Source organism: Bos taurus, chromosome 23 (assembly GCF_002263795.3).
Source record: "Bos taurus isolate L1 Dominette 01449 registration number 42190680 breed Hereford chromosome 23, ARS-UCD2.0, whole genome shotgun sequence".
Lineage (NCBI taxonomy): Eukaryota > Metazoa > Chordata > Mammalia > Artiodactyla > Bovidae > Bos > Bos taurus.
Genome location: NC_037350.1, coordinates 14,998,565 through 15,023,369, shown reverse-complemented (window position 1 = coordinate 15,023,369; position 24,805 = coordinate 14,998,565). Strand labels below are relative to the sequence as shown.

At 40.7% G+C, this 24,805-nt stretch overlaps 1 protein-coding gene across 12 annotated transcripts; it reads right to left on the bottom strand.

Annotated features, from left to right (window-relative positions):
• Window positions 1–497: 497 nt before the first annotated feature.
• Window positions 498–24,552, bottom strand: NFYA (nuclear transcription factor Y subunit alpha). Of its 12 annotated transcripts, XM_059880410.1 has the most exons (11): window positions 24,060–24,145; window positions 18,411–18,498; window positions 17,189–17,336; window positions 15,513–15,599; window positions 12,628–12,774; window positions 7,566–7,697; window positions 7,254–7,359; window positions 5,964–6,130; window positions 4,466–4,639; window positions 3,364–3,465; window positions 498–1,095 (listed from the first exon to the last, which is right to left on the bottom strand). In XM_059880410.1, the coding sequence occupies exons 3-11, from the start codon at window positions 17,261–17,263 to the stop codon at window positions 1,042–1,044; spliced, it is 1,044 nt and encodes a 347-aa protein (XP_059736393.1). In that variant the 5' UTR covers window positions 17,264–17,336; window positions 18,411–18,498; window positions 24,060–24,145; the 3' UTR covers window positions 498–1,041.
• Between the last annotated feature and the right edge of the window lie 253 nt (window positions 24,553–24,805).

Below are 24,805 nucleotides of genomic sequence, written 5' to 3'. Positions count from 1 at the left end.
ATTCTTCTCTTCATTATAATGATCCATCCCAGGCATCCATCCACTGGCGAATCATGCTATATGACATCACAAGGGATATATACTACTCTTTGTCCTTCTGGACTGAAACACATACGAACCTTTCTATTCCCCAAATGCTGTCACAAAGCCTATGATTGAAAATCTCTAGTTTTGCTGTTTTGGAGTTACTGTACATGTCCTCAGTACTTCAGCACAGAAGTTGTATAATTTTGTTTTCTACTAAGGAAAGGCAGTTTCAAGGTCCAGCACCCTCAAAATCATCTTACAAGTAGCCTCAGCAAGAACTATGGTCGATATGACCTGTCACCAGACAGACAAGTAGACCACACCTTGTGAAAGCTAAGAGATCCAGCAATTTATGTTTTTAGTGCTTGAATCTTTTATCAATCTATCCCCAGAGTTAGCTTTTTCTTGGCGGGAGTCCAAAAATCCCAATCTATCATCTGGGTAGAAGAGATTCTTATTATTACCACAGATTAGATGAATTATCTCAGAATTTATTGTTTCCATATCATGAGATGGAGCTTCCTTGCCTGGAAACCATCTCTGAATAGAAAAGGTCCATCAGTCAGCTTGAGATCCCCCATTAGAGGGATGGGTACTGTTCAGAATCTGTGGGAAGTAATGGGCTGCAGCTTCCCCAGTTGCAGTTAGGTTGAGAAGGTTGCTCTCCTCTGCTCAGATGGCTGGCTGGCGTCACCAGTCAACACAAGTGCTGTGTGTGTGCTGCTGGGCTGGCATGAGTCCCTTGCATCATCCCAATCCATGAAATGTCAATGTCAGCAACAGTCTGAGATAAGTCCTGACTGAAAGGGTGAGACAAGGCTTGCAACTTCAGTTTGCCAGACATCCTTGCAATTATAATACTGAGCCACTTATTAAAAACTAAGTGGTTTCTGTCCTGTAGAAAAGGGCAGAATGTGATCGTCAGTGTCCCATCGGCGAGTTGATCATTTTCCCTGGAACAGTGGGAAACTGTGAGGAATATGGCCTTGATCAGCTCCATCACATGGCCTGGGGTTAGGACACTCGGATGATCTGTGTCATAGCTTCTTCATCGGCTTGATTTGGATCCTACAAAAGAAAGCACAGTAAAAAAGTCCTTTGCAAAAGCAACTGGGAATTCATGGCTCTCACTACTTATCACCAAGGGGAAGTACACAAACACTATGTCTGCATACTTATTCTTAGAAAAAGATTTCAAGTCTGGCCTGGCACTCCATGACAGAACACTCCAGAGTTGAAGAGTATCTCACTTTTTTAACACCTGTGCTGTGCTCTACACACTTAAGGATTAAGGATCCCTAGGTGGCTAAAAGACCTAGAGAAACCAAGTGATATTGTATATTTTTATTATTTAAATACTGAGCCCTTGGCAGGGCTGGAAAGGACATTGGATTTTATTTACTTTAATCTACTCATTTTGCAGATAAATCTGAAGCCTGGACTAGAATCAAAAAGTTAGTGACAAGCCCAGCAAGAATTAATTCTCAAATCTCTTGGCTCCGACTTAATCTTCTTTCCACTAAAGTCTGCCTGCTGCCTGCCCTTTACAAAAAACCTGCACCGTCAAGACGAAGATCAGTCCTTGGGAGTTCACTGGCAGTCCAGTGGTGGGTCTGGTGCTTTCACTGCTGTGGCTTACATTCACTCCCTGGTCGGGGAACTAAGATCCTGCAAGCCATGCAGTGCTACCATGTACACAAAAACCCACTACATAACAACCACCTTCAGTTCCTCCACACCGAGGCTCTGAAGCCTCAACTGGCATGATCCAAGAAAAAGCTGAAACATTTCTAGGGGTGGTAGGACAAAAGGCTGAGTCTTGATCAAAGAGGAAGACCAATAACCAACATTTACTGAGTTCTCACCATGCACTAAGCACTGAGATTAAAAAAGCACTATCTTATAAAGACGGACTGGACAACAGTAAAGCTGGAATGTGATGGGTCTTCAGAATAAAGCTTCTGTATGGGAGGAACAGAATAATGGGAGGAGCCTAGTCAACAAAACTTTACTGGTGCTCATTCTTGAATGGGTATTATGCTAAATACAATGGGGAACAACAATTCTTGACTCTCTACACAGCTTATAGTCTAGAGTAGACAACCACTGCACAGTTACACAAATAAAATGATTATTACTACACTCAAAAGGAAGATGTGAGAAAATAATGGAGTAGAAGAGACCTCTGGATACAGCCTCAGATTGAAACCAAGACGTAAAAGATATGGAGACAGTCATGCAAAAGGATGGCATGAAAAGCTTTACAGACAAGCTATTTTAAAGACAGAGGTTCTTGAACAGTAGAGCAAGAGCATGAAGACCGAGAAGCAGGAGGAAATAAAGCCAAAGGTGGGCGGGAGCTAGGTCCTACAGGGAGGGCCGGGCTGGCCATGGTAAGCACTTTGGATTTCAGTACGTGCAAATGGAAAAGGGCAGGCGTGCAAGGCAGCAGGCTGGTGATGTGATGTGATACATACACTAAGATGTGGAGAGTGAACTAGAGGGGGCACCAGAGGGGAAGAAGGGAAACCAGATAGCTGTTGCCTTCACTGAAGCAGAGAGGGTTAGACTAGCCTGACCACAGTTGGGAGGGAAAAAGTAAGCTGATTCAGAGAACAGAGTTAAAACCAAGAGGACTTCAAAAGTGGACAACTCTAGCTTTAATAATTGGGTGAAGGGACGTGCGACTTATTGAGAGCAATGTCTGGTTTAGGTTTAAAAATAAAATAAAAACCAAGAGTTCTACTTTGGACACACTGACTAGAAATGCCAATAAGATACAATCAGTGAAATTAGATGTAAGAACCAGTATGGCTATAGACTAAGTTCTGGAATTACACAGCCTAGGTATGAATTTCAGTTGTACCATTTTATTAGCTATTTTACTGTAGGCAAATGACTTAACCCCTCTAAACCTCAGATTCAAATGTAAAACAGAAACTATAATTCTTACCTCATGGGGGTCAAGGCTGTTGTAAAGATTCAATGATAAAATGCTTATGAAAGTGCTTAACATAATGGCTGGCACACAGCAGTTAAGTGTTAGCTGCTGCTACTACTACACTAGGGAATAAACTTGTTCTCTGAAAATCAAAAAAAGTGAGAATTTCAAGAAGGAATTAATAGTAGTAACTGGAAAAGACAGAGGAAAAAGGCCACTGGATCAAAGACCTTAGTTCTTTTAAAAACAAAGGGACTTTAAGATACACAATGTTGCATCTAGTTTACAGACTGGTTAGACCCTAGTGTGAAAATAGCAAGAGGACACTGTGAAGGCTTCCACCCAAGAAGAGTCAAGGCAACAAAGCTAAGAATAAAAGGTATAAATCCTCTTACCTGCATATGAGGACTATCTTTTTCTTTTGGAGAGAAAAATCGTCCGCCTTCACCACGCTTCCGTGCCATGGCATGACGGTGCCGAGACTCATGCAAGTATTTCTAAAACAAGAAAAACCAAGTTACTAGCTAAAAGCAGCAGAGCTCTCCAATGCTCAAAAGTTTAGAATGGCTGTGATCAAAGCCACCAGGGGCAATTATGACCTTGTATTATGGAGAAATCTTGGAGAAAACACAAACAGCAGCTAATCGTAACTATCACAAGAATGTAAATGCCAAATGAGTAATAACTAAATAGATTCCCCAAAGATATAGCAGTGATCACCACCTACCCCCCAATACATATCCTCCCTTTTGCTTCAGTAACAAACCAAATTTTAGCTGGTACAGTCTCATTAAAGAGACGGCATTTCCTAGCCTTATTTTCAGGTTAAGTGTGGCCATGTAATTAAATTTTGGCTAATGTGATTATGGAACTTTTTGAATGTTTCCCTGAAAGAAAGTCTCCTTATTCCTTTTGCTCCTTGGCTAGAGCCCAGTGGTCATCTTGGACTACGGACAGCACACTAAGCAATCAACACAGTAAGATGGGAGGGGAATGCTCCTGAGGGTTGCCACAGCCCAGGACAACAGTCTCTGCACTTTGTGTTGGTCACTCAGTCATGTCTAACTCTTTGCAACCTCACAGACTGTAGCCCACCAGGCTCCTCAGTCTATGGAATTCTCCACGCAAGAATACTGGAGTGGGTAACCACTTTTTCCTTCTCCAGGGGATCTTCCCAACCCAGAGGTCAAACCTGGGTCTCCTGTACTGGAGGCGGATTCTTTACTGTCTGAGCCACCAGGACAGAAAGTCCACATCTGGACTTTACGGAAGATTAAAAACAACAACAACAACAATAAAATGCTATTTATGTTGTAGTTATTTTTTAAATGTTATAGTTGCAGCTCCATATAGCAATAATAAGTACCATTACAAAAGGTAACAGCTATCTTATGTCAAAGTCTGGAAGGTACTCCAGGAAACTAACCACATAAAAGGTTATTTCAAAAGTAGAACCCTGCTGTTCTCATCCTGTATCCGTCCCAGTGTTATACATACCCTTCTTTCCTTTGGAATTTTCCCTTCTGCTTCTAATTTAGCCCGAGCTTGTCTCCTCTTAAGTATACGGTGGTACTGTTTGGCATTGACATAGAGAGGCTCTTCTTCAAGCATCTCCGCCCCAGGGAGAGGGATTCTCTGGATTGCAGGCACAGAGCCAGCACCAGGTACCATCTGTGTGAAGAGCAAAATCAGAGCTTATTAAGTAGTAACATGAAGTATGGACATGAGAAACAATTTCTTGGTCCCTGTTCTTCTGAATGCTATGACGAGTACCTTTATAGGGTACTTGTTGAATGCAGATTCCTGGAGAACATTTACACTTAAGGCCTGCATTTTAAACAAATGTTCCAGATGATTCTGTAATAGGGGGCCAAGGACCCACACTGAGAAACAATATAACCCTGTCCAGGTTTTTTGTTCACGCACAGCTCCATTTTCTAAGAATGTCTGCTGCCATCTAATGGTCATGAACAGTAATCACAGGCAGTAAAAGAGCACAAGGGAACACAAAGGAAGGTAGGTTCAAATCCACCCAGTGATGCTAGCAGCGTTTAGTTACATAATTGTTAACTTACTATACAATTCAACCCACATTTTCCGGAACAAATCCGGTTCCACTACCTTCCCAATAACAACAACTTTAAATGGTTACATGGTTTCTTCTAGTGGACTCCTCCACTTGTGTGTAGGTTTCTAATACTTGTTCTTTCTTAGCTTACCCATTTTAGGTACTGTTCACTGACACACTATTTTGACATATGAGTTTACAGTCAACTCTCCTTCCCCTCTTCCCAATATATTTACATCATACCTTTTTTTTGGTTTCTCTATTGACTGCTGCTAAGTCGCTTCAGTCGTGTCCGACTCTGTGTGACCCCATAGACAGCAGCCCACCAGGCTCCCCCATCCCTGGGATTCTCCAGGCAAGAACACTGGAGTGGGTTGCCATTTCGTTCTCCAATGCATGAAAGTGAAAAGTCAAAGTGAAGTCGCTCAGTCGTGTCCAACTCTTAGCGACCCCATGGACTGCAGCCCACCAGGCTCCTCCGTCCATGGGATTTTCCAGGCAAGAGTACTGGAGTGGGGTGCCACTGCCTTCTCCATTGACTACACCTTTCTAATTCTGAACGTTGTTTCACCCACTTTGGGCCGTATATTTTCTACTTCCCAAAGATTAGCAGTCTACAACTCTCTTCATTTCACTTATGAATAAGATTTCAGAAAAGTGAATGTTTACATCTGCTTTTCTTCTGCTATATCTCTAGCACGTAGAACAGTCTCTGGCACACAGTAGGTGCACAGAATGAGTTATGGTTTACTGTAATGTTTATTGTAAAAGTAGACCACTGTGTCTTAAGAATCTCAGTCTTAAGAGGTCAGGATTATACATGAGCTTCATGAGAGATTTTAAAATACAAGCTGAAGAAATTTTCAAAGACAAAGATACGTGGAAAAATAAACTACAGACAATGAAATGAAAAAGCAGTTTTCTTACCATGACCATCCCGCCTGAATTGACCACGTTGCCTGCCACTGGCAGCGTCACAGTGACCGTCCCCTGGCCGCTGCTGGTTGTGTTGGTGTTGGCTCCCGTCTGAACAATCTGTGCTCCTGCCAGACTGGCTGCGGGGATGGTGATCATGCCTGAAACAGGGACTGTAACTTTAAGAAAATAAAACATAAAACAAACAAACAAAAAAACAGGTATACAGAAAGAAGGGAACAAAGTTAGTCCCTCTTCTATCTGGCACACATGTATTAATCCTGGAAAAACATGGGCTTTTAGCACAAGGGGAGAAAAGGCACTCTTCCATTCTCTGCCTTGCTTGCTGTATATAATCCAAGTAATCACAAGTTTAGAGATGTTAGTAACTATATGGGTTCTAGTTCTGATAAAACTACTCATACAGAGTTGAAAAAGTTTTCAATGGGTGACCAAATATTTTGGAGGCTTCCCTTTCTGTAAGTCAGTCTGACTTCAGCTATAGCCACTGTTCTTTTATAAATGACCTGCTTCAGGATGCAGATTTTTAAAAAACTGTTTACTCTAAACTGACAATGAGTCAGACAGCTACAGGACTAAATCTTAAAATTAAACCAGGCATGCCAAGCCCCCAGACTTCAACAGCAGCACTTGAGGATGTGTCTATCATTCTCTGAGCGATCCCTGTTCTGGCTCTCTCTGGTCATAGGACAGCACACTGCCTGCACTCACTGGATTTTGTCTACTGCCAAATTTTAATCCCAAGTCAAACCTGCAGTCACAGAAGACATACCACTAACAAGGGTTCTGCACGGTATTTATTTGGTCACATTCATGTCTCGCTTACTAGACTAGAGTGTCTTTGAGAAGAAAACTGTTTTCAGTAATGTGCTACATACACAGTGGTCATATAAGTCTTCTGGAATAAATTAATAATGAAGTGGCCAGGGGGAAAAACAAAAAAAGCAGCAGTGATATATTCTCTACCACGAAAGAAACTCCGTATTTCTAATCTTCCATTTAGAGAACAGTTATTAGAAAGAATAAAAATCTTATATAATCCCTAGGGTCATAGTGGCTGCCTTTAACAGCTACTGTAGTTTTCTCCTACAGATGGAGTCAACACTGGTCACATATTGGTGACAAGGAACTAACTATCAACGGACACTTAAAGGAAATCATTTTTGTTGTTGTTTTAAAAGTACGTTGTATAGAGGTCACCACAAAATTTCTAAAGCAGTCATTTGCTCAAGATGAACAGGATGCCCCCAAAAGTCCAACAGAAATGCGGGGCATTCGTACCTTGCTGGAGAATGGTGCCATCTGCATTAACTGGCTGATAGACGATGGTTTGCCCTTCAGCAGTCTGTGCCACTTGCTGCCCCTGGACAGCAATCTGCTGCTGTGTCTGGAGGAAACAAATCATGACACAATTTAATAATTCCAAAGACACCACAAGAAAAAAGGACCACGCAGTGCTTTTTAAGAAAAAGGCATTTTTGTGATAGTTTTCTTCCCCATTTCTACTACATGTGAAATATTCTACCCAGTTGTCTGACCCTCCCAAAGCAGCTGTGCTCCTCTGTTGATGCCGTGGAGAGACAGTGGAGTTACCTGCGTCTGGCCAGCAGTGACGGCTGTCTGGGGCTGCTGGATGATGATCTGCTGGGTCTGGCCCTGCTGGCCCTGCACTTGCACGGCCTGCCCACCCTGGATCTGGATCTGTCCCGGTGGGACCAACTGTATCTGCAGAAGAGAACACCAAGATTAGCGCCCTGCTGACACTGGTCTCCATTGGTCCTGGAGTGTTAGTTACTCAAATTCATCTAGAAGGCAGGAATTGCTCTGGAGAGGAAAAAAAACACAAGTCCTGTTCTGCTCTCTTATGAATTAGAGAGAGCTTGTTTTCCATTTATGAAACTGGGGAATTTTGATCACTGTCTGGATACTGGATGATATTAAAGATGATATTGCTGGCATTGGGAATATATTTCTAAAAGCTTATTCACTTAAAAATACACCCTGAAGTATTTTTGATAGATGAAATGGTAATGTATATATTCAAAATAATCCTTGAGTCAGGGAAAATAGATGAAAATAGATTTAAACAGTAAAATACTAGTTTCTGTGTTAAAATGGGTGATGAGGATTCACCGTATCATTCTCTTTGCTTGTGTCTATGTCTGATGTTTTTTATAACAAAATATTGAAAAAAATTATTAAGTAACTTTTAAACTTTCCAGCTGGAATTCTATAAATACACACACACATAAAATCCTTAAAAGATTTTGTACAGAAAGGGGTATTATCGTATTACATACCTCTGCAGTCAACACTTAAATTTAACAAACTAAATTAGAAAATGTTGGTAAATAAACAAACAAGAAATTTCTCTGGTTATCTAGATCTATTTCTACCTATTTTGGATAGCAAGGAATACCTATTATTGGTCAATAGGGTTTCCTCTTCTATCTACTCATATTCTTTGCCCATTTTTCTATTCCACCGTAACTTTCATATCAACACATATAAAGAATTTTAAAAAATGTATTCTGGACACAAACCCCATTAAATTTTAAAAATATCTTCTCCAAATTATGTCTTCTACCTTTATTTTACCATATATTTTGACATACACCAAATTTTTAAGTTATAAAATTTTATGGTTTGTTTTTTTTTTGGTTTTTAAGAAATTCTTCTCTACCCCACATCATAAAGAAAATATTCCTATGAACAGAATATAAGTTTCCAAGTATGCTTTTTTAATAGTTAGATCTGTAATCTATCTAGCAAGTATTTTTGATATAGTATGAGGTAGAGATCAACTTTCCTTTTTGATACCATTCTTGAACCATTTCTTCACTGAAACTTTATATTATTTTTGTTATATACCAATTTCCAATATTCCTACATCTATTTCTTGGCTCTCTACTCCCATTACTTGGCTCTCTACTCCATTGTCTATATCACGCCATGGATCTTAATCTAAGGAGAGAGCCTAGGTTTAACTGGAATTCTAAAACAGAAGGTACAATTCAAAAAAAGGTGAAGTACACTTCTAAAAGACATGGTTATTCAAAAAAACACACACTAAAGTAACCTCTAATAAAAATGGATTGAAATTTTAAGTGTTTTATGGAAGGCTATGGAATCATACCTAGGGCCATGTCATGCAACATTAACAGAAAATAATTTTTCCAAGATGGTTTGATTAGTTAACAGTGCTGCCTGGAGTGAGGAGAATAAGATAATCTTTTCAATGTCTTCTCTTAAAGGCCAAAAATCCTACAAAATCCACAGAATTTACAGCTGAAACGAACACTAGCAATCACCTGATATAAACTGCATTTTTCAAATGAGAAAACCAACAATCAAAGAACTTGGCCGAGAGCAAAAAGTCTGTCTAATGGCAGACCTGCAAATGAATTCAGGGCACTGCATTCCTGATACAGTCTTCCTAGCTCTGTATTCCACTGTTTCTATTCAACAGAGAAGACGGCATGCCAAGTGGGGGGACTGGAGAGGAGGCACTGAGAGGAAGGACAGAAATGAAATAGCAGTGTGAAATTGAGGCAAGCACGCACGCTGAAGTGTATTTAAAGACTCATACATTTATGCATGGAGAAATGTAGAAACTATTTTTAATCCTGACTACAACTCTATCTTGGCAAAAATATGCTAATAGCCTTAAAAATGACCTTACCCTTTGCCCAACCAATTCCTCCACTCCCAAAAATATTCCCCTAAGATTAAATTCAAGTGAAAAAAATAAAGCTATAAAATTCAAATACATTTATAGTAACCTTACCTATAAAAGCAAAAAGCAAAAAAACCACAAAAAATCTCTAAGTACACAGTGAAAATTACGAATTCTGATTCATCAAAATGACTATTATGAAGGAATTTAAAAATAAAAGGAAGTAAAACAAAAATACAACAATAAAACTATATGCTTGTATACAACTATGCCCAAGAGGTGTGCACAAAACTACAAGGGAATATGCAAAACTTAAAAGTTTGGTTATCAAGCATGGCTCAATTTTTTTTCAACTAGTGGCTCAGACAGTCTGCCTATAATGTGGGAGACCTGGGTTCGATCCCTGAGTGGGGAAGATCCTCTGGAGAAGGAAATGGCACCCCACTCCAGTACTCTTGCCTGGAAAATCCCATGGATGGAGGAGCCCGGTAGGCTACAGTCCATGGGGTCACAAAGAGTCAGATATGCCTGAGCAACTTCACTTCACTTCATATTACATTACTCCAGAAAAATGAAGATATTAATGAAATCACAGAAGATATAAGCAGCTTTAGAAAATTTTAGTAAAAAGTCATTAACATATATATATATATACAAACACACACTCACTGGGATCTGGCTATTAGTTATTAACACAAAGGTGATATGACTTAAGCATATACTTCTCTGTAAATTATTTCTCACTAAAAATACTTCATTATTAACCCTTCCCCCAAAGTCAACAGTTCATCCTTTTTAACAAGGACATAATGTGTGCTGAGTCACTTCAGTCGTATCCGACTCTTTGTGACCCTATGGACTGTAGCCCACCAGGCTCCTCTGTCCGTGAGATTCTCCAGGCAAAAACACTGGGGTGGATAGCTATTCCCTTCTCCAGGGGATCTTCCCAACCCAGGGACTGAACCCGAGTCTACTGTGCCTCCTGCATCGCAGGCAGATTCTTGACCACTGAGCCACCGAGGAAGTTCAAGGACATAATACACCATATGAATACAGTATGATGTACTCAATCGATTCTTTACCAACAGACACTCAGGCTACAATTTTTTTTTTGCTAGTATAATGCTGCAATAAATGTCTCTGTATATTTCTTCCTACATATTTATATTTTCTTCCTACAGAATAGATTCTCCTAAGTGGGACAGGTACATCAAAAGGCTTAAATATTCAAGCGCGAGATACCTTCCAAAAGGACTTTACAATTCGAAAATCAACAAAAATAATGTACTTCATTTTCTTTACACCCATTCTAGCACTGGATATAATCAGTGTTTTAAATTTCTGCCAATGAGATAAAAATGCCTGTAATTTTACTTTTGTTTTCTGTTTCTGAATCAGTCTTTCCAGTGAATTTACCTAACTACTTTACATGTCTGTTTAAAGAATCAGCTTTTACTTAGTTTTTACATTTTTGTTTTCTACTTCATTAATTTTAACCTATCTTTTGCTCATTTTCTTCTTGTCCTAACTTCCTAAAAAAAAAAAAAAATTATTATTTATTTCCAGTTCTTTTAAAATATTCAAGGTTATAAATTTTGCTGTAAGTATAGCTTGAGGTGTATGTGATAGGCTTAGACTGAAATATTTTCATCACTTGGCTAGATAAGTTATAAATAACATGGAAGGAAATGAAAAGGATAATATTTCTGACCCAAAACAACAATCTCCAAAGCAGACTATACATTTCCCCCCTCAGTGCCCAGAAGAGCCAACAAAGAACACATTGATGATGACTTTTATTAAACTAGATACTCTTTTTGTAAGTGCTTCCCAGATGGCACTAGTAAAGGTCCTGACTGCCAATGCAGAAGATATAAGAGATGTGGGTTTGATCCCTGGGTTGGGAAGATCCCCTAGAGGAGGGCATGGCAACCTGAAATGGAACAGGACTCTATAGTCCTTGCCCCTACCCATGTCCTCTGCCTGCCTGTTGTCTGTGGAAAACTTGAGTCAAACAGTAAGTTTAAACAGAGAAGTGAGAAATGAGGAAACAAAGGAAAACAGTCAAAGGAGACTAATAATAGTAATGTAGTCATTAAGCATAGTCAAGGACCTTTTGTTCTTTCTCAAGGTCTACAGGTAATATTCTGAGCTATATCCTGTGAGCTGTCTTATAGACAATAAAACACCAGGTGGAGAAGTTAACTACATGATGACCAGACTGTAACCAGGATATGAGCTGCCACAATTCTAAGAATTGGCCACAAAGAAATGGGAACAAAGACCCTGGAGCTGAAGATTAACTACACCTAAAACAACGAAGATGATGGTGGTTGGGCCACTGAAGAGCAATCTGAAGATGACTGTCAGAGCTGACTGTGCTGTTCCTGCATGTAGACCCCTCCTGTTTATAAAAGCTCTTGCCTCACTGGTTGCCACTGGCAGGGAGGTGGGGAGAAAGTCGGACTTTGGACAGATGTCCACCACCCTTCCCCTCCCTGGTTGCCAGCATCTGAAACAAAGCAAACTTCCCTGTGTCCCTTCCAGCAACCTGGCCTGTTTACTGGCTTTTGAGTAGTGAGCAGCCAGACCCTCCATACTCTTTTGGTAACAAACCCACCCCAGTACTGATGCCTGGAGAAACCCATGGACAGAGGAGTCTGGGGGGCTACAGTCCTTAGGGTTGCAGAGCTGGACTTGACTGAAATGACTTAGCAAGCTCTCTTTTTATATTACCTACATTGATTCAAGATCATGTCTAATACTTAGTCCTTACCAGAAACGTCCTATTTCTCCATGGCTGTGCTTTCTATTACTGACACTACAAAGGTGGGAAACTGACTAAATGCAACTAAATGCAAAAGGAAGGTAAGAAGCAATTAAATACAATATCAATTTTCAATTTGTAACAACTTATTTCTTAAAACTTCTATCCTGATATTCTAAAATTCTTTTTTTTTGTTTTTTAATACCACTCACCTGCTGCAAACCCTGTGTCCCAGATACAGGTACTTGCATGATGGTTTGACCTTGTCCACCAGGAACAGCCTGGACCATGATGGGTTGGCCAGTTGATGTGATTAACTGACCTCCACTGACCTGTACCATTAATGGCTGCCCCTGGACCTAGAATAAAGTAAAATAAGAACAATGAAATAACATAAGACACAAAATGATTTTTACCTAAAGACAATCACTGCAACTACTCTGCTGTCTTTCTAGAGGAGGAAAAAGTAGGAGAGACACTAAGAAAATAATTTCAGGTCCTCATCCTCAAGCAGTCTTCTTCAAAAATACAGTATCTGTAACTAAGTGCCAAGCTGAATACTTAAAAGTCAGATAAAATGGGGTATAAGCAGAGTCTTTGGGAAGTCTCAATAGATACAAAGTGTTTATCATCAACTATAGGCTAAACTCATGAGAAGTATTTAATCAAATCATCAAGACTATTTGCCTTTTTAGTCCAATATCCAGGAATAGTCTCAGGTGAAGACTGGAGAGTAGGCAATGAAAGGGAGGGCTGATGGTGGTTGGACTGCAAATTCTTAGTAATTTGGAAGGAGTAAATCAAACTGTACCTGGCAATGACTTCAGGTGAGGTATCAAGCAGCTCCAAAAGCTTATATAGAATACCCTTCCTCCTTACAGTTTCTCAAGCATAAATGAAACACATACCTTTTACCCTCTACGTCACCACTGATAATTCTTGTCCTGTGGTTGTTTAAGGAGCCTACTAGTATAAATGCCTAGAAATATATTGGTCAATTTACAATTTTTGCGGCGGGACTGCTCACACTGGACCCTGCAGTATCTGCATAGTTCTTTTAGCTTTAAAAAGCATGAAAATTATACAGATTTTCAACAGTACCAAAAAACTCTCAACTTTCAATCTCTAATGAGTAAATGGATCATTCTAAAACCCAGGGCACTGAAAGTGCTGTAACATCTTGAGTCCCAATATAAAAATGTCTAGCTATCTGAATGCATTCTGAAAGTCAAAACCCAACCACTTTAGATGTGAATTGAAATGTTCAACAGAATCGCTGAAAATCCAAAACTTTCAGATTCTATCTTTGTTTTGAGGAACTATTTGTAACAGATCAAAATAAAATTTGTATATCTGAAATAATCATTCTCAATGTCAGTGAAAGTGTGTTCAAATAACAGTAATTAGTTAAAAGATCAATCTGTCCTAGATTAGTAGATTAGATATTAAGCCCTCCCCACCCCTATGAGCGTATTGGAATCTTTAGGAACATTCAAATTCTGTGTTTTGTTAAACTGCTCCTTGACAAATTCCACTTTACTTTTTAAAGACTTTACAATCTGATTCTCCTCTGCTTTTCTCCCCTCACTTCCCCATCCCAAATCAAATTCCCTTTGCTATACTAATGCTTCTACATGCTCTATTAGGAAAGATTTTTAAAAATATTTATTGCATAACTAACTGAAAGAAGTATTTAAAGTTCTCCACAAATAATCAGAGCCCTAGAGGAAAGGTTTCCATTATCTCCATAAAGTGCTTCCATTTCTTTAAAATCTGCATAAGAAGGAAACAAGTTTTAAGGCAATTATTTTGTAATTTTCTGGCTATCCATCATCTTCACTTTTCCCTTCACTGACAGGCTACATATGCACATGATGAACCATGTGAGACTCCAAGGAACCTGCTGTTCTTACAACATATGATGACACAAGGATACATGCATCAGACAAGAAGCCATACAGTTAGGAGCATGTCACATTCCCATGCCACAAGTGGTTAACGACAATACTGTTTCATGTATCAATAAGATGAAGCAAGCATGAAAAACATGAGTATCAAGCTGCTGAACTCTGAGATTTGAATAGTTTGGGAATACCTACAAACTCAGCTTATTTCAGCTTAATTTATGTTTAGAATTGGCTGTATATCATCAAACATTAAGAGTGGCAGGCGTGGGAGTAGGGCTGAAAGGGTAAAGTGAAATGACTACAAAAGGGAGTTCACTGCAGGATGCTTGCTAAGCAGCACTAACAGTAAAGTGAGATGCCAGTTCTACATTCTAGGTCCTACTCATTTCCATTCAGAGGAGGAAAAAAGGCAGGCTACTTGAACTTTGCCATGTTCTCAAAAATATGGTCATTTTAGTTAAAGTAACCTAATAAATACAGAAAAGAGTTTTGCTTCTTCTGTTTACATAGAACTGGCCCAAATTTAATCCCAATTTAGGTATTTAACTTGGTCATACATAATGTTAAGAAACTGCATTGTTTAAGCAGGAATTCTTACAGTGGCTATAATACCTAAGATTTACAGACAGCGTATCTCTCTTCTGTCCAACCAAGAGCTATGGGGCAATCTCTGCAGATCCAATAATAAGGTCACGACTTCCCCAAGAAAAGTAGAGAGGATAGCAGAGATTAACAAGATTCAGTGATTAGATCAATCTTGTCAAATGCAATCATTATTTTATATCTGAGTTGTCCTTTTAACAATGCACAATCTAGCCTAGTAAAATGTATACATTTTCTTCTCTATTATGGTAATACAAAGAAAATTTACCATGCAATCTTATTAGAGAATCTGAGCTCTAAATCAGTTCTAATGCCACTTGTAAGAATTTCTTCACTGATTTGTTCTCAGGTATCCCCCCAAAACATACTAGCCAGATGGCACTTTTCAGAAAACTGATACAGCGTCACTACATGATTTAGCACAACACATTAGGATACTGGCATCTTATAAGCCTCAAGGACAAGTTAGCAGCATCAAAGTCATGCAACTGGCTTTGCCGTCCCTCCGTGAGATCCGACGACAAACAGCACCAGACACGAGGAGAGAAGTCCATGCAGTGCTTACAGAGAGTCAGAGAGAGCACCACTACCTGCAGGGTCTGGACTTGCTGGCCTGAGGCGGATGCCACCTGGGCCTCAGTCTGCAACTGGACAGCAGTGACACCACCCTGCTGCTGAGAACAGGAACAGGAAGAGCTTGAAATGTGTCAGGAAGGAAATGTATAGTTCAAGACATGAGATCACCTTACCTCTTGTGGGAGAGGAAGGGTCTTCTTTCAATAGCCCCACCCTACACAGGACTTTCAAACTGGAGACTCCCTATACTGAAGCTTTTTGTTGAAGGTAACAGATTACAGACTTCTGTCTTATAAATTACAGATTACAGTCTTCTGTCTCCAGAGCAGAACTCAAATACACTTCCATGACTCAAAAACATCGATGTACCTGACATTATTAACAAAAAATTTTTAATGCAGTCCTTCCCTCCAAAATTAAGCATTTGATCCTTTTGCATGCAGTTATTTTAATGTTCTTTTTATTTCCTCAAATGAGTTCACAAGAACAAAATAGTTCATCCGGTTTTAGCAGCCTAGAAGCTACAATGAAGAACTTCTGGAACTTGAATGCAATCACCAGAAAGGAAGAATAAAGCAATCACTATGAGACAAAAACATCTTCATGAGGTCACTGCTCTCATGTCCCCAAACTAGGATTACTCCTACTCAGTTGGACTACCTTAGAAGCAATGTATTCATAGACTCAACTTAATTTTTATTACCCCTAGTAGTAACTTCAGACAGACCAAGAATTCACTCACTAGGGCACTGGTATGAATGAATGGAGGGTTCTCTGTGGAATCTCCCTTTCTATCAAGGCAGCTGAAAGAAGCTGTAGTTTTGTGGAAGGAAAAACCAGCAAAGGAATTTTGACAATTAATCTCTTTTAATAAAAAGTAGCTCCTTCCTTTGGTCATTAGATAGAACAACTCACCATCAAAACCACCACTGCCCACCTACTCCCTCCCCCCGACTAATGACTTTTCTATATTATCTAGGTCCCATTTTGGAAACAAAACATTTCCAATTTTGGCCTACAGGCCAAATCAATGCACAATCTATTTTCTTCTAGGGAGAAAAAACAAGAGAAGTTTTCCTAAAACAAACCCAGGTATATATAATCAGAAAATGTAATCTGTGTATAAATTCAAGAAAGCAACCTATCTGAATTAGGAATAAAGCAGCAGCAGAAATCCTTTCTAATATGTGCTTATCCTTAAGTGTGGATACCTATTATCCTCATACTGAACTACAAGTTTTCAAAATAAACACTGTGATGGATCAAATTAAATACTGCATTTCTTAGAAGCTATCTTGGTTTGTCTATCTGGTAAGGCCAAAGCCTTACCAGACCACAAGTTGGCTTAATCAATAAGAGAAACAACCAAATTTAATCCAGGAAAACAAAACCACCCTTCAAAGCTCCATCTGAAAACAGACTAAGTATTTTTGATTTCTACTAAGATAAAAGGGGGCAGTTTATTAAACCGGGAACCCATGACATCAAATTCTAAGTAGTTATGGACTGGATAGACTTCTGAACAGAGAAAATCAGAGAAATATCAATAAATCCAATCTTCAAAAAGTACTTCAGCACAAATCACCAGACCCACTAGAAGATCCGATGCCTCTCAAATCTAGAACTGAGAAGTGTTATCATCACCTCCATTGCTGTCATTTTGTTTAAAGCAGTTTTACTTCCATACCTGCTGCTGAATCTGTCCAGCCTGTACAACAATCTGCTCTGCTGAACTGTTGCTGTTTGCTGCATACTGTTCCATGGCCCCTCCAAATCAGAGTCCTGTCCACAGTCAGCGTCACTCTGGAGACCCTAGAGGACTGCCAGATGCACTCCTATTAGAGAGGGAAGAAAAGAAAGTAGAGTGAGAGTGTTAGTTAAGGTCTCCGAGATATTCCATCGTTAATATGCATTAACATATTAACATTTAATATGTTAAATAGCATCTTGATAATGCTATTTAACATATTTAAAAATGCTTAGTCATTACTCATCAGCAACTTTCCCTTTCAGTACTACTAGAGCAACACTTGCACCTTAGAAATTCTCATTAAGCTACAGTATCACTTTCTTACAAGGCCCATTTAACACAGACTTCAGGCCTGCACATGTACTTTAGAGAACTGTGCTTTTAATTTGTAACACATTTGTACTACATGTGATATGCAATCTAAAATTTTAGAATTTATTAGTTCGTAATTACCCAGATCTGAAGTCCAACAGACTGCTTATCAGTGTTAAGTAAGAAAGACACAGAGAAGGTTTAGGAGTTTGGGCTTTAATCCAGAGCAATAAATAAAAAGGAATTATAGAAATGGCATAAATGCTATTTGCAGATTAAAGAAAAAAATTTTACGTATCAAGGGTATTATTTTCTCTGAAAAGAATCTACGTTTTCCTCAGCCATGAATCTGAATGCCTGATAATACCCCACCCTTTGTTACTTTTAACTTTTTTTAATGAAAATTTTCAAATATATACCCCAAATAGTGAGAACACTATAATGTTCCACCTACTCCCCATAGCAATCACCCAGCTTCAACAATTTTCAACCCATGGTCAATCTTATTTCACATATATCTCATCTATTTTTCCACCCACCCTCCCTCTGCATTGCTGTTGTTCAGTCGTCAAGTTGAGAGTCTGACTCTTCGTGACCCCATGGACTGCAATATTTTGAAGCAAATCCCAGACACCTTATTACTTCATAGCTCCATAAATACTTCAGCATCTGCCTCCAAAGAGTAAGGATTCTTTTGTCTTTATCATTTTATCACAATGATACTGTGTCTCTACAATTACTTCAAACATTAAAAATTTTGTAAAAAAAAAGCAAGAGAATTCCGCCCCATTCCCCGCCCCCCCCCAACCAAAAAAAAAAAAAAAAAATCTACATCTGCTTCACTGACCACGCTAGAGTCTTTGTTTGGATCACAACTGTGGAATATTCTTAATGAGACAGGAATACCAGACCACATTACCTGTCTTCTGAGAAACCTGTATGCAGGACAAGAAGCAACAGTTAGAACTGGACATGGAAAAATGGACTGGTTCAAAATTGGGAAAGGAGTATGTCAAGGCTGTGTATTGTCACCCTGCTTCTTTAACTTATATACAGAGTACATATCATGTGAAATGCCTGACTGGCTAAAGAACAAGCTGGAATCAAGACTGCCGGGAGAAATATCGACAATCTCCAATATGCCCATGATACCACTTTAATGGCAGAAAGTGAATAGGATCTAAAGAGCCTCTTGATGAAGGTGAAAGAGGAGAGTGAAAAAGCTGGCTTAAAGCTCAACATTCAAAACACGAAGATCATGGCATCTGGTCCTATCACTTCATGACAAACAGACCGGGAAAATGTGGAGACAGTGTCATGTTTCATTTTCTTGGGCTCCATAATCATTGTGGACGGTGACTGCAGCCACAAAATTGAGACAGTGGCTCCTGGGAATAACAGCTATGACAAACCGAGACAGTGAATTAAAAAGCAGAGACATCACTTTGCCAACAAAGGTCCATATAAGCCAGCTTTGGGTTTTCCAGCAGTCATGTATTGATATGAGAGTTGGACCATAAGGAAGGCTGAACACTGAAGAATTGACGCTTTTGAACTGTGGTGTTGGAGAAAACTCTTGAGAGTCCCTTGGACTGCAAGGAGATCCAAACAGTCAATCCTTAAGGAAGTCAACCCTGAATATTCATTGGAAGGACTGGTGCTAAAGCTGAAGCTCCAATACTTTGGCCACCTGATATGAAGAAATGACTCGCTGGAAAAGACTGATGCTGGGAAAGACTGAGGGCAAGAGGTGGCAATAGACGATGAGATGGTTGGATGGCATCACTGATTCAATGGACAGGAGCTGAGCAAACTCAGGAAAATAGTGAAGGTCAAGAAAGCCTGGCGTGCTGCAGTTCATGGAGTCACAGAGTTGGAAATGACTTAGCGACTGAGTAACAGCAACAAATATCATTAAATATGCAGTCAAGGCCCACATTTACTCTTCTCATACACTTTAACAGCTGAAAGCTCCTTTTTGAAATAAGGACACGATTAAATAAACTGAAGTAATAATGAGAACCCTGAATAAAGGCTTGATTTAAAAACTTTAAATCTTCTCCCAAACTTTTCTCCAGGCCTCCATAAATTCTAAAATTTGAGTGACAGTTACACTTGAGTTACATTGAATTACATGAGCTGCACATCATAGCAGCAAAGCAATGTACCTCTCCCCACAAATCCACACATGGTGGATGAGATGAATTACCCACCATGATTGTTAAGTGGCTCAGTATTTGTGAACGCCCAAATACTTAGGAAGAAGTGCACTGATGGGTGAAGTTAAGTTTAAACATAGATATATACAGATACCTCTCTAAAAAGGCAAGTACAGTACATTAAGAGCAGATTCTAGATGACGGGCACACAGGTGTTTATTATAAAACTCAACTTTACTGTATATCTAAAACATTTTATACTAAATGTTGGGAGGAAAACCTAATAAAACTCAATCAAGTCTATTACTTATAACAAATCGGTACAGAGTATAAAGAGTGTAAGAGCCGTGAGTGAGTGGCAGGGTGACCATGCCACTGAGCCCCACAGTATATATGGCCATGTGGTTCTTCATCTCACCACCCCTGCTCTAATGGAATGCTCACCAAACACGCATCTAGCTTTAATTTGGATTCATATACAGTAGCCAACAGGGAGCAGATATGATCAGTAACACAAATAAACCTAACAGTTAATTCTCACTGCATATGGACAAATCGGCCTTCTGGTTTTTATATGTCTCTTCTAAACTGGTTGACTGAGTTGGCTCCTCAGAGATTCTGGAAACAGAACAGAAAACCAGAATTTCAGCCAGATTAAGTGGCTTTTCCAGGGAAGTGAATGGTCTTTCCTAAATTCTATCTTGTCTCTAACTGCAATATACACAATGCATTTATGTTTCTAAACTAATAAAATTAAAAATTAAAGGTCATGAGTAGTGTGATTTCATTTATATGAAACCCTGAGATGGTAACAGTAATCCAGAGACGGAAGGCAGATCAGTAGTTTCCTGGAAATGGAAAAGGTGGAAGAGGGAAGTTGACTGGGATAGAGAATGTGGAACTTTCTGGGGTGATAAAATGTTTTATATTTTCATTATGGTGGTGGTTGCATTTGTGTATAAATTTATCAAAATCCATCAAAACGTACACTTAAAATGATTATCCTTTATGTCTAAACTATATCTCAAAAGAGTTGATTAATAAAATAAGGATCAGGAAGCAATGTCCTCTGTATTTTAACAACCCACTCCACCTTCAGTCCCCTTCCTGTGTGAGATTTTTTCCCTTGACCCCTAATTTCCAGAAATTTACATCATACTGGAAGTGCAAAGAAATGATTGATAAAATGTCATGCAGGTTTTCTTTTTAACTAGTTTATCCTCATAATACAAATGCTACAACTTAAAAACATTTAAATCCACTATACTTTGATGGGTCAAAACAGAAGGGGTTTCAAGCTTAACAGCAATTTCTTGTCATATATTAATGAGGGAGTGATTCAGCTTGGAGCATGATATTTAGACTGCCAATGGTGAAGAACGGTCGCCACCAGCTTCTGTGAAGCCATATGTTCCCATTATTGTGGGCTTCAGTTAGCAGAACTGCAATATAACTGACATCGTCTTTCCTGAAGTGCTTTTCTGCCCACATTCTGACAGAATTAAGTCAGCCGGATTTAGTCTGTCTAGTTCTTGCTCCTAATTCAAAGTTTGAATGTCTTTTCCTCAAAGACAGAAAGAACATACGTTTATTCTGGTTAGCAAGAAAATCTCTTCCTCCTCACTTCAAGGTACAGAACCTGAAACGCAGCGAACTACTTAGAAATCCATTTGTTTTGGACCAACACACATTTTAACTCAACCAGAAACTCAATCTTAATAAACAAGTGAAAAATCCTGCAGAATTATCATATTTGATCATCACTACCAGGCAAAGACTGGAAGAGCAGTTTTTAAACTTTTTGACAGCTCACAGTAAGAAACACATTTTCTATCACAAATGCACTTAGAACATACTTTAAAAAAGTAACTAAAAGTTTCATGACTGATCTTTGTAAGTATAACTTAAGATGAATGGTGGTATTCTCTATTCTACTATAAAAAATTACCAGCATTGGTCCACTAAATTGACTTCACAACAAACAGGTCCTGATCTATGTTTGATAGAAGACTAGAGAACAAAGAGCTATCTGGTATCCCCATCATCCAAAAGGTTTCTGGATTGCAGTTCCGAATTTGCGTAATCTCCACTAATGATGGACCACCTGTCAAACACTGTCTTGAAGGTTTTAGAAATAAAAGGAAAACTATATGTTTTTAACTTCAGATAGTCTTTAAATTTAGTAAAGGAGTAAAAATCTGTACGCAATCCCTAAAGGAAAAAAACGAACAAAAGAATTTAAAGGACAGAAATTGGGGACAGACATGAAGTCTTTAAAAAAATGTGGCATCAGACCTGGTCTTAAGCACAAGTACGATCTACACGTGACCAAGTGGAAGGAAATGGAGTGCTCCAAATGAAGACATACCATAAAAACAAAGAGAAAAATTTCCACATATAAAACAGCAGGCTAAAAGGCCACATGTCAAGAGAAGCTAAAGGTCAGATTACTGTACTCAAAATTCCAGGCAAGGAAGTTCTTTTACAAATAAGTAGGGTTTCTAGAGGGGTTTAGCAATAATATGACCAGACAATAACTGTCTATTAGAAAGAAGTCTAGCAAAAATGTTTGCTGGTTTTAAAGTGACACATACTACCATTTTTAAGTCCCAAGGTATTTATCCTCTCCAAAGGCAAATGTAAACGTTCTAAAAAAAATATCTAAATCATAGTGCCCCATCTATCAGATATTTTACAAATCAATTTTTTAAATGAGTTCAACAATAAAAAATTCATGGCAAAAAATGAAAACAAAAGTGTCCCCAATTTTTTAGTAGTGGAAAAAGCACTAAAGTAGCTTTCTGAAACTTACCAGTTATATGACTTCAGTAAATGTGATTATAAAAATAGGCATCATATACTAAAGGCTGACTGTATGTAACAAGGACTGCCGTACTGTGCTTCACCTGAGTAAAAAATTTTAAAGTCCTAGGAGAAAAATCTCCCTTCCTCCCCCCCAAAGTCAGTTGTTATTGTGGAGCAGAATCTCATAGGCCAGTAACTTATTTTTCCAAACTTGGGGGGAAAAAAAAAGTGCTTCTAGACTTCTTCTGAAATCTCCACAAAATAACTGCTTCCGAAAAATCCCTTAGCAAAATATACAAGTGGTTTTACCAACTGCGTTTCCCAACCTACTGAACTGTCACAAATGCCCACTGCCCTATACTTTCTTCTTCCCCCGAACACACAGCAAAGTTTGGCGCCTCAGCACATGCTCTTCTCTTTGTGAGCAATGCTCTTCCGTTCTTTCCTCCCCAAAGAAATCCCATTATCCTTCAAGGCCAATTAAAAGTGTAGCAATGCTGGCCTTCCACCGAGGCTGTCGTTAGCTCACACATCACAGAATTGAACTTGGCCCCGTTACAGCACTAACCCTGACAGATGAATCACCTGTTCACCTGTCAATCTCCACCAGGCTGGGAAGGTTCTCATCGACCGCTAATCACTCTCCCCGCAGCAGATGGACGCCTGGTTTATACAAACTGTTCGATACTTGGCTGTCAAAGGAGATTTCCTCTCACCCTAATGAAAACCCCAGAAGACTGTTAAGTTTCTATAAATACCCAAGAAAACGTCAACATACTGGGAAAAAAAACAAACCAAGAGATGGCTGTGAACCAAGCTAACGAGTGAAGTCTGACATGTTCGAAATGACACAGAAAGGTGAAAGGAAAAGAAACTGTACATTCCTACAGAATCCACGAGATGAGCAACAACAGATAAGACTAATGAAAGCAAATTGTGCAGCCTCGGGGGAAAGGAATGCACAGAGCTCGCAATCTTCTAAGAGCGAGGTTCCAGGCACCGAAAGGACAGGGGCTTACAGCCCGGGCAAGGAAGGGACACCGCCTGGATAGGCTCCAGGACGGAGGTGTGCGGTTCTGCCCGGCGATCGGGGCGGGGAAGAGAGGAAATGACGAGCCAAAAGGGGGTGGTAACGGCGTCGGGACCGGAGACCCGGGAGTGCGCTAGGAGGAGGGGCACAGCGGGGTCCGAGGAGGGGGCGCACTAACGTACCCCTTCCCCGCCCCCCACCCCTCCGGCAGAGGGACGGCGGGGGCGGGCCCGCAGAGTGCCGAGGCGGGGGCGGACCGGTCCCCTCTCCGCGCTGCACGCGGGGCCCGGTGGCCACGGCGCACGTCTTCCCCTGTCCTCCTTCCCCACCTAGGAGGGTTGCAGACAGGACAGACCCGCTCACGGAGGGGAGGGGTACGCGGGCCCCGCGGGGGGAAGACTTCCCGTCCCGGGGGCCGCCGCGTGTTGAGTGCAAGGGCAGGTTTAAGTTGTGAGGCCAGAAAGACCAGGAGGAAACTGCCTAGGCCCGAGTGGGTGTATACCTGAACGTAGGGGCCTTGTGGCAGGTAAACCCCACACCCCCTGGTCTGGGGCCCGAGAAACTGGGCCAAAGGGTCGGGGAGAACAGCGACGCATCCCCAACTGGCCCTGGCACCCTGCGCGGGTCTGGGTCCCGAGATGCCTGCTCCCGAGGGCGCCATCCCTTCGCGGGGCGGCCCCCTGCAGGCCTCGGTGGGGAGTGCCCCGGAGAGCTTCGCAGGCTCTGGTCCGGGGCAGCAGGTCACCCCGCTCGGCTAGACTCAGCTCGACTCCCGGGGCTCGACAGGCGCCTGGGCCTCTCCTGAGTGGTCAGCAAGACCCGCCAATCGGGGCGCTGGGGCCGGCTCTGGGCCGCTGGATATTGGCTCCTCACACTCACCGTGCCTCGCTCCCCCGGTTCGCTGCCCGCGCTGATTGGCTCCAGTACCGGACCCCGAAACCCAATCAGAGGCTCCAGCCGCCGCTGCCGCCGCCACTGCCGCTGCCTCGCAAAATGGCGAAGTCGAACAAAGGGGAATCGGGCCTCCCTCCAACTGCCTCCGCGCAGGCGCCTCTTAGGCCACGCCCCCTACCCCGAGCTTTGGGGACGCCCCACCACCGCAGAAGCAGCACTGCGCAGGCGTGTGCCTTAGCCACGCCCACTTTCCTGATTGGCTCCCATCCGGCCAAAGGAATACGCAGGCGCCTTCCAGGCGCGCCAGACCCTTCCACTCAAACGCCGCCCTGAACATTAGCACCACGCAGGCGC

Bases quoted from the DNA above. Each gene is read 5' to 3' on its own strand.
- NFYA (XM_005223469.4), bottom strand. From the start codon at position 17,263: ATGGAACAGTATGCAGCAAACAGCAACAGTTCAGCAGAGCAGATTGTT. The intron at 4,640-5,963 runs GTAAGAAAACTG...CTCTTCACACAG, and splicing joins ATTCAGGCGGGATGGTCATG to ATGGTACCTGGTGCTGGCTC. The intron at 1,096-3,363 runs GTAAGAGGATTT...TTTCTTTTGTAG, and splicing joins AAGATAGTCCTCATATGCAG to GATCCAAATCAAGCCGATGA.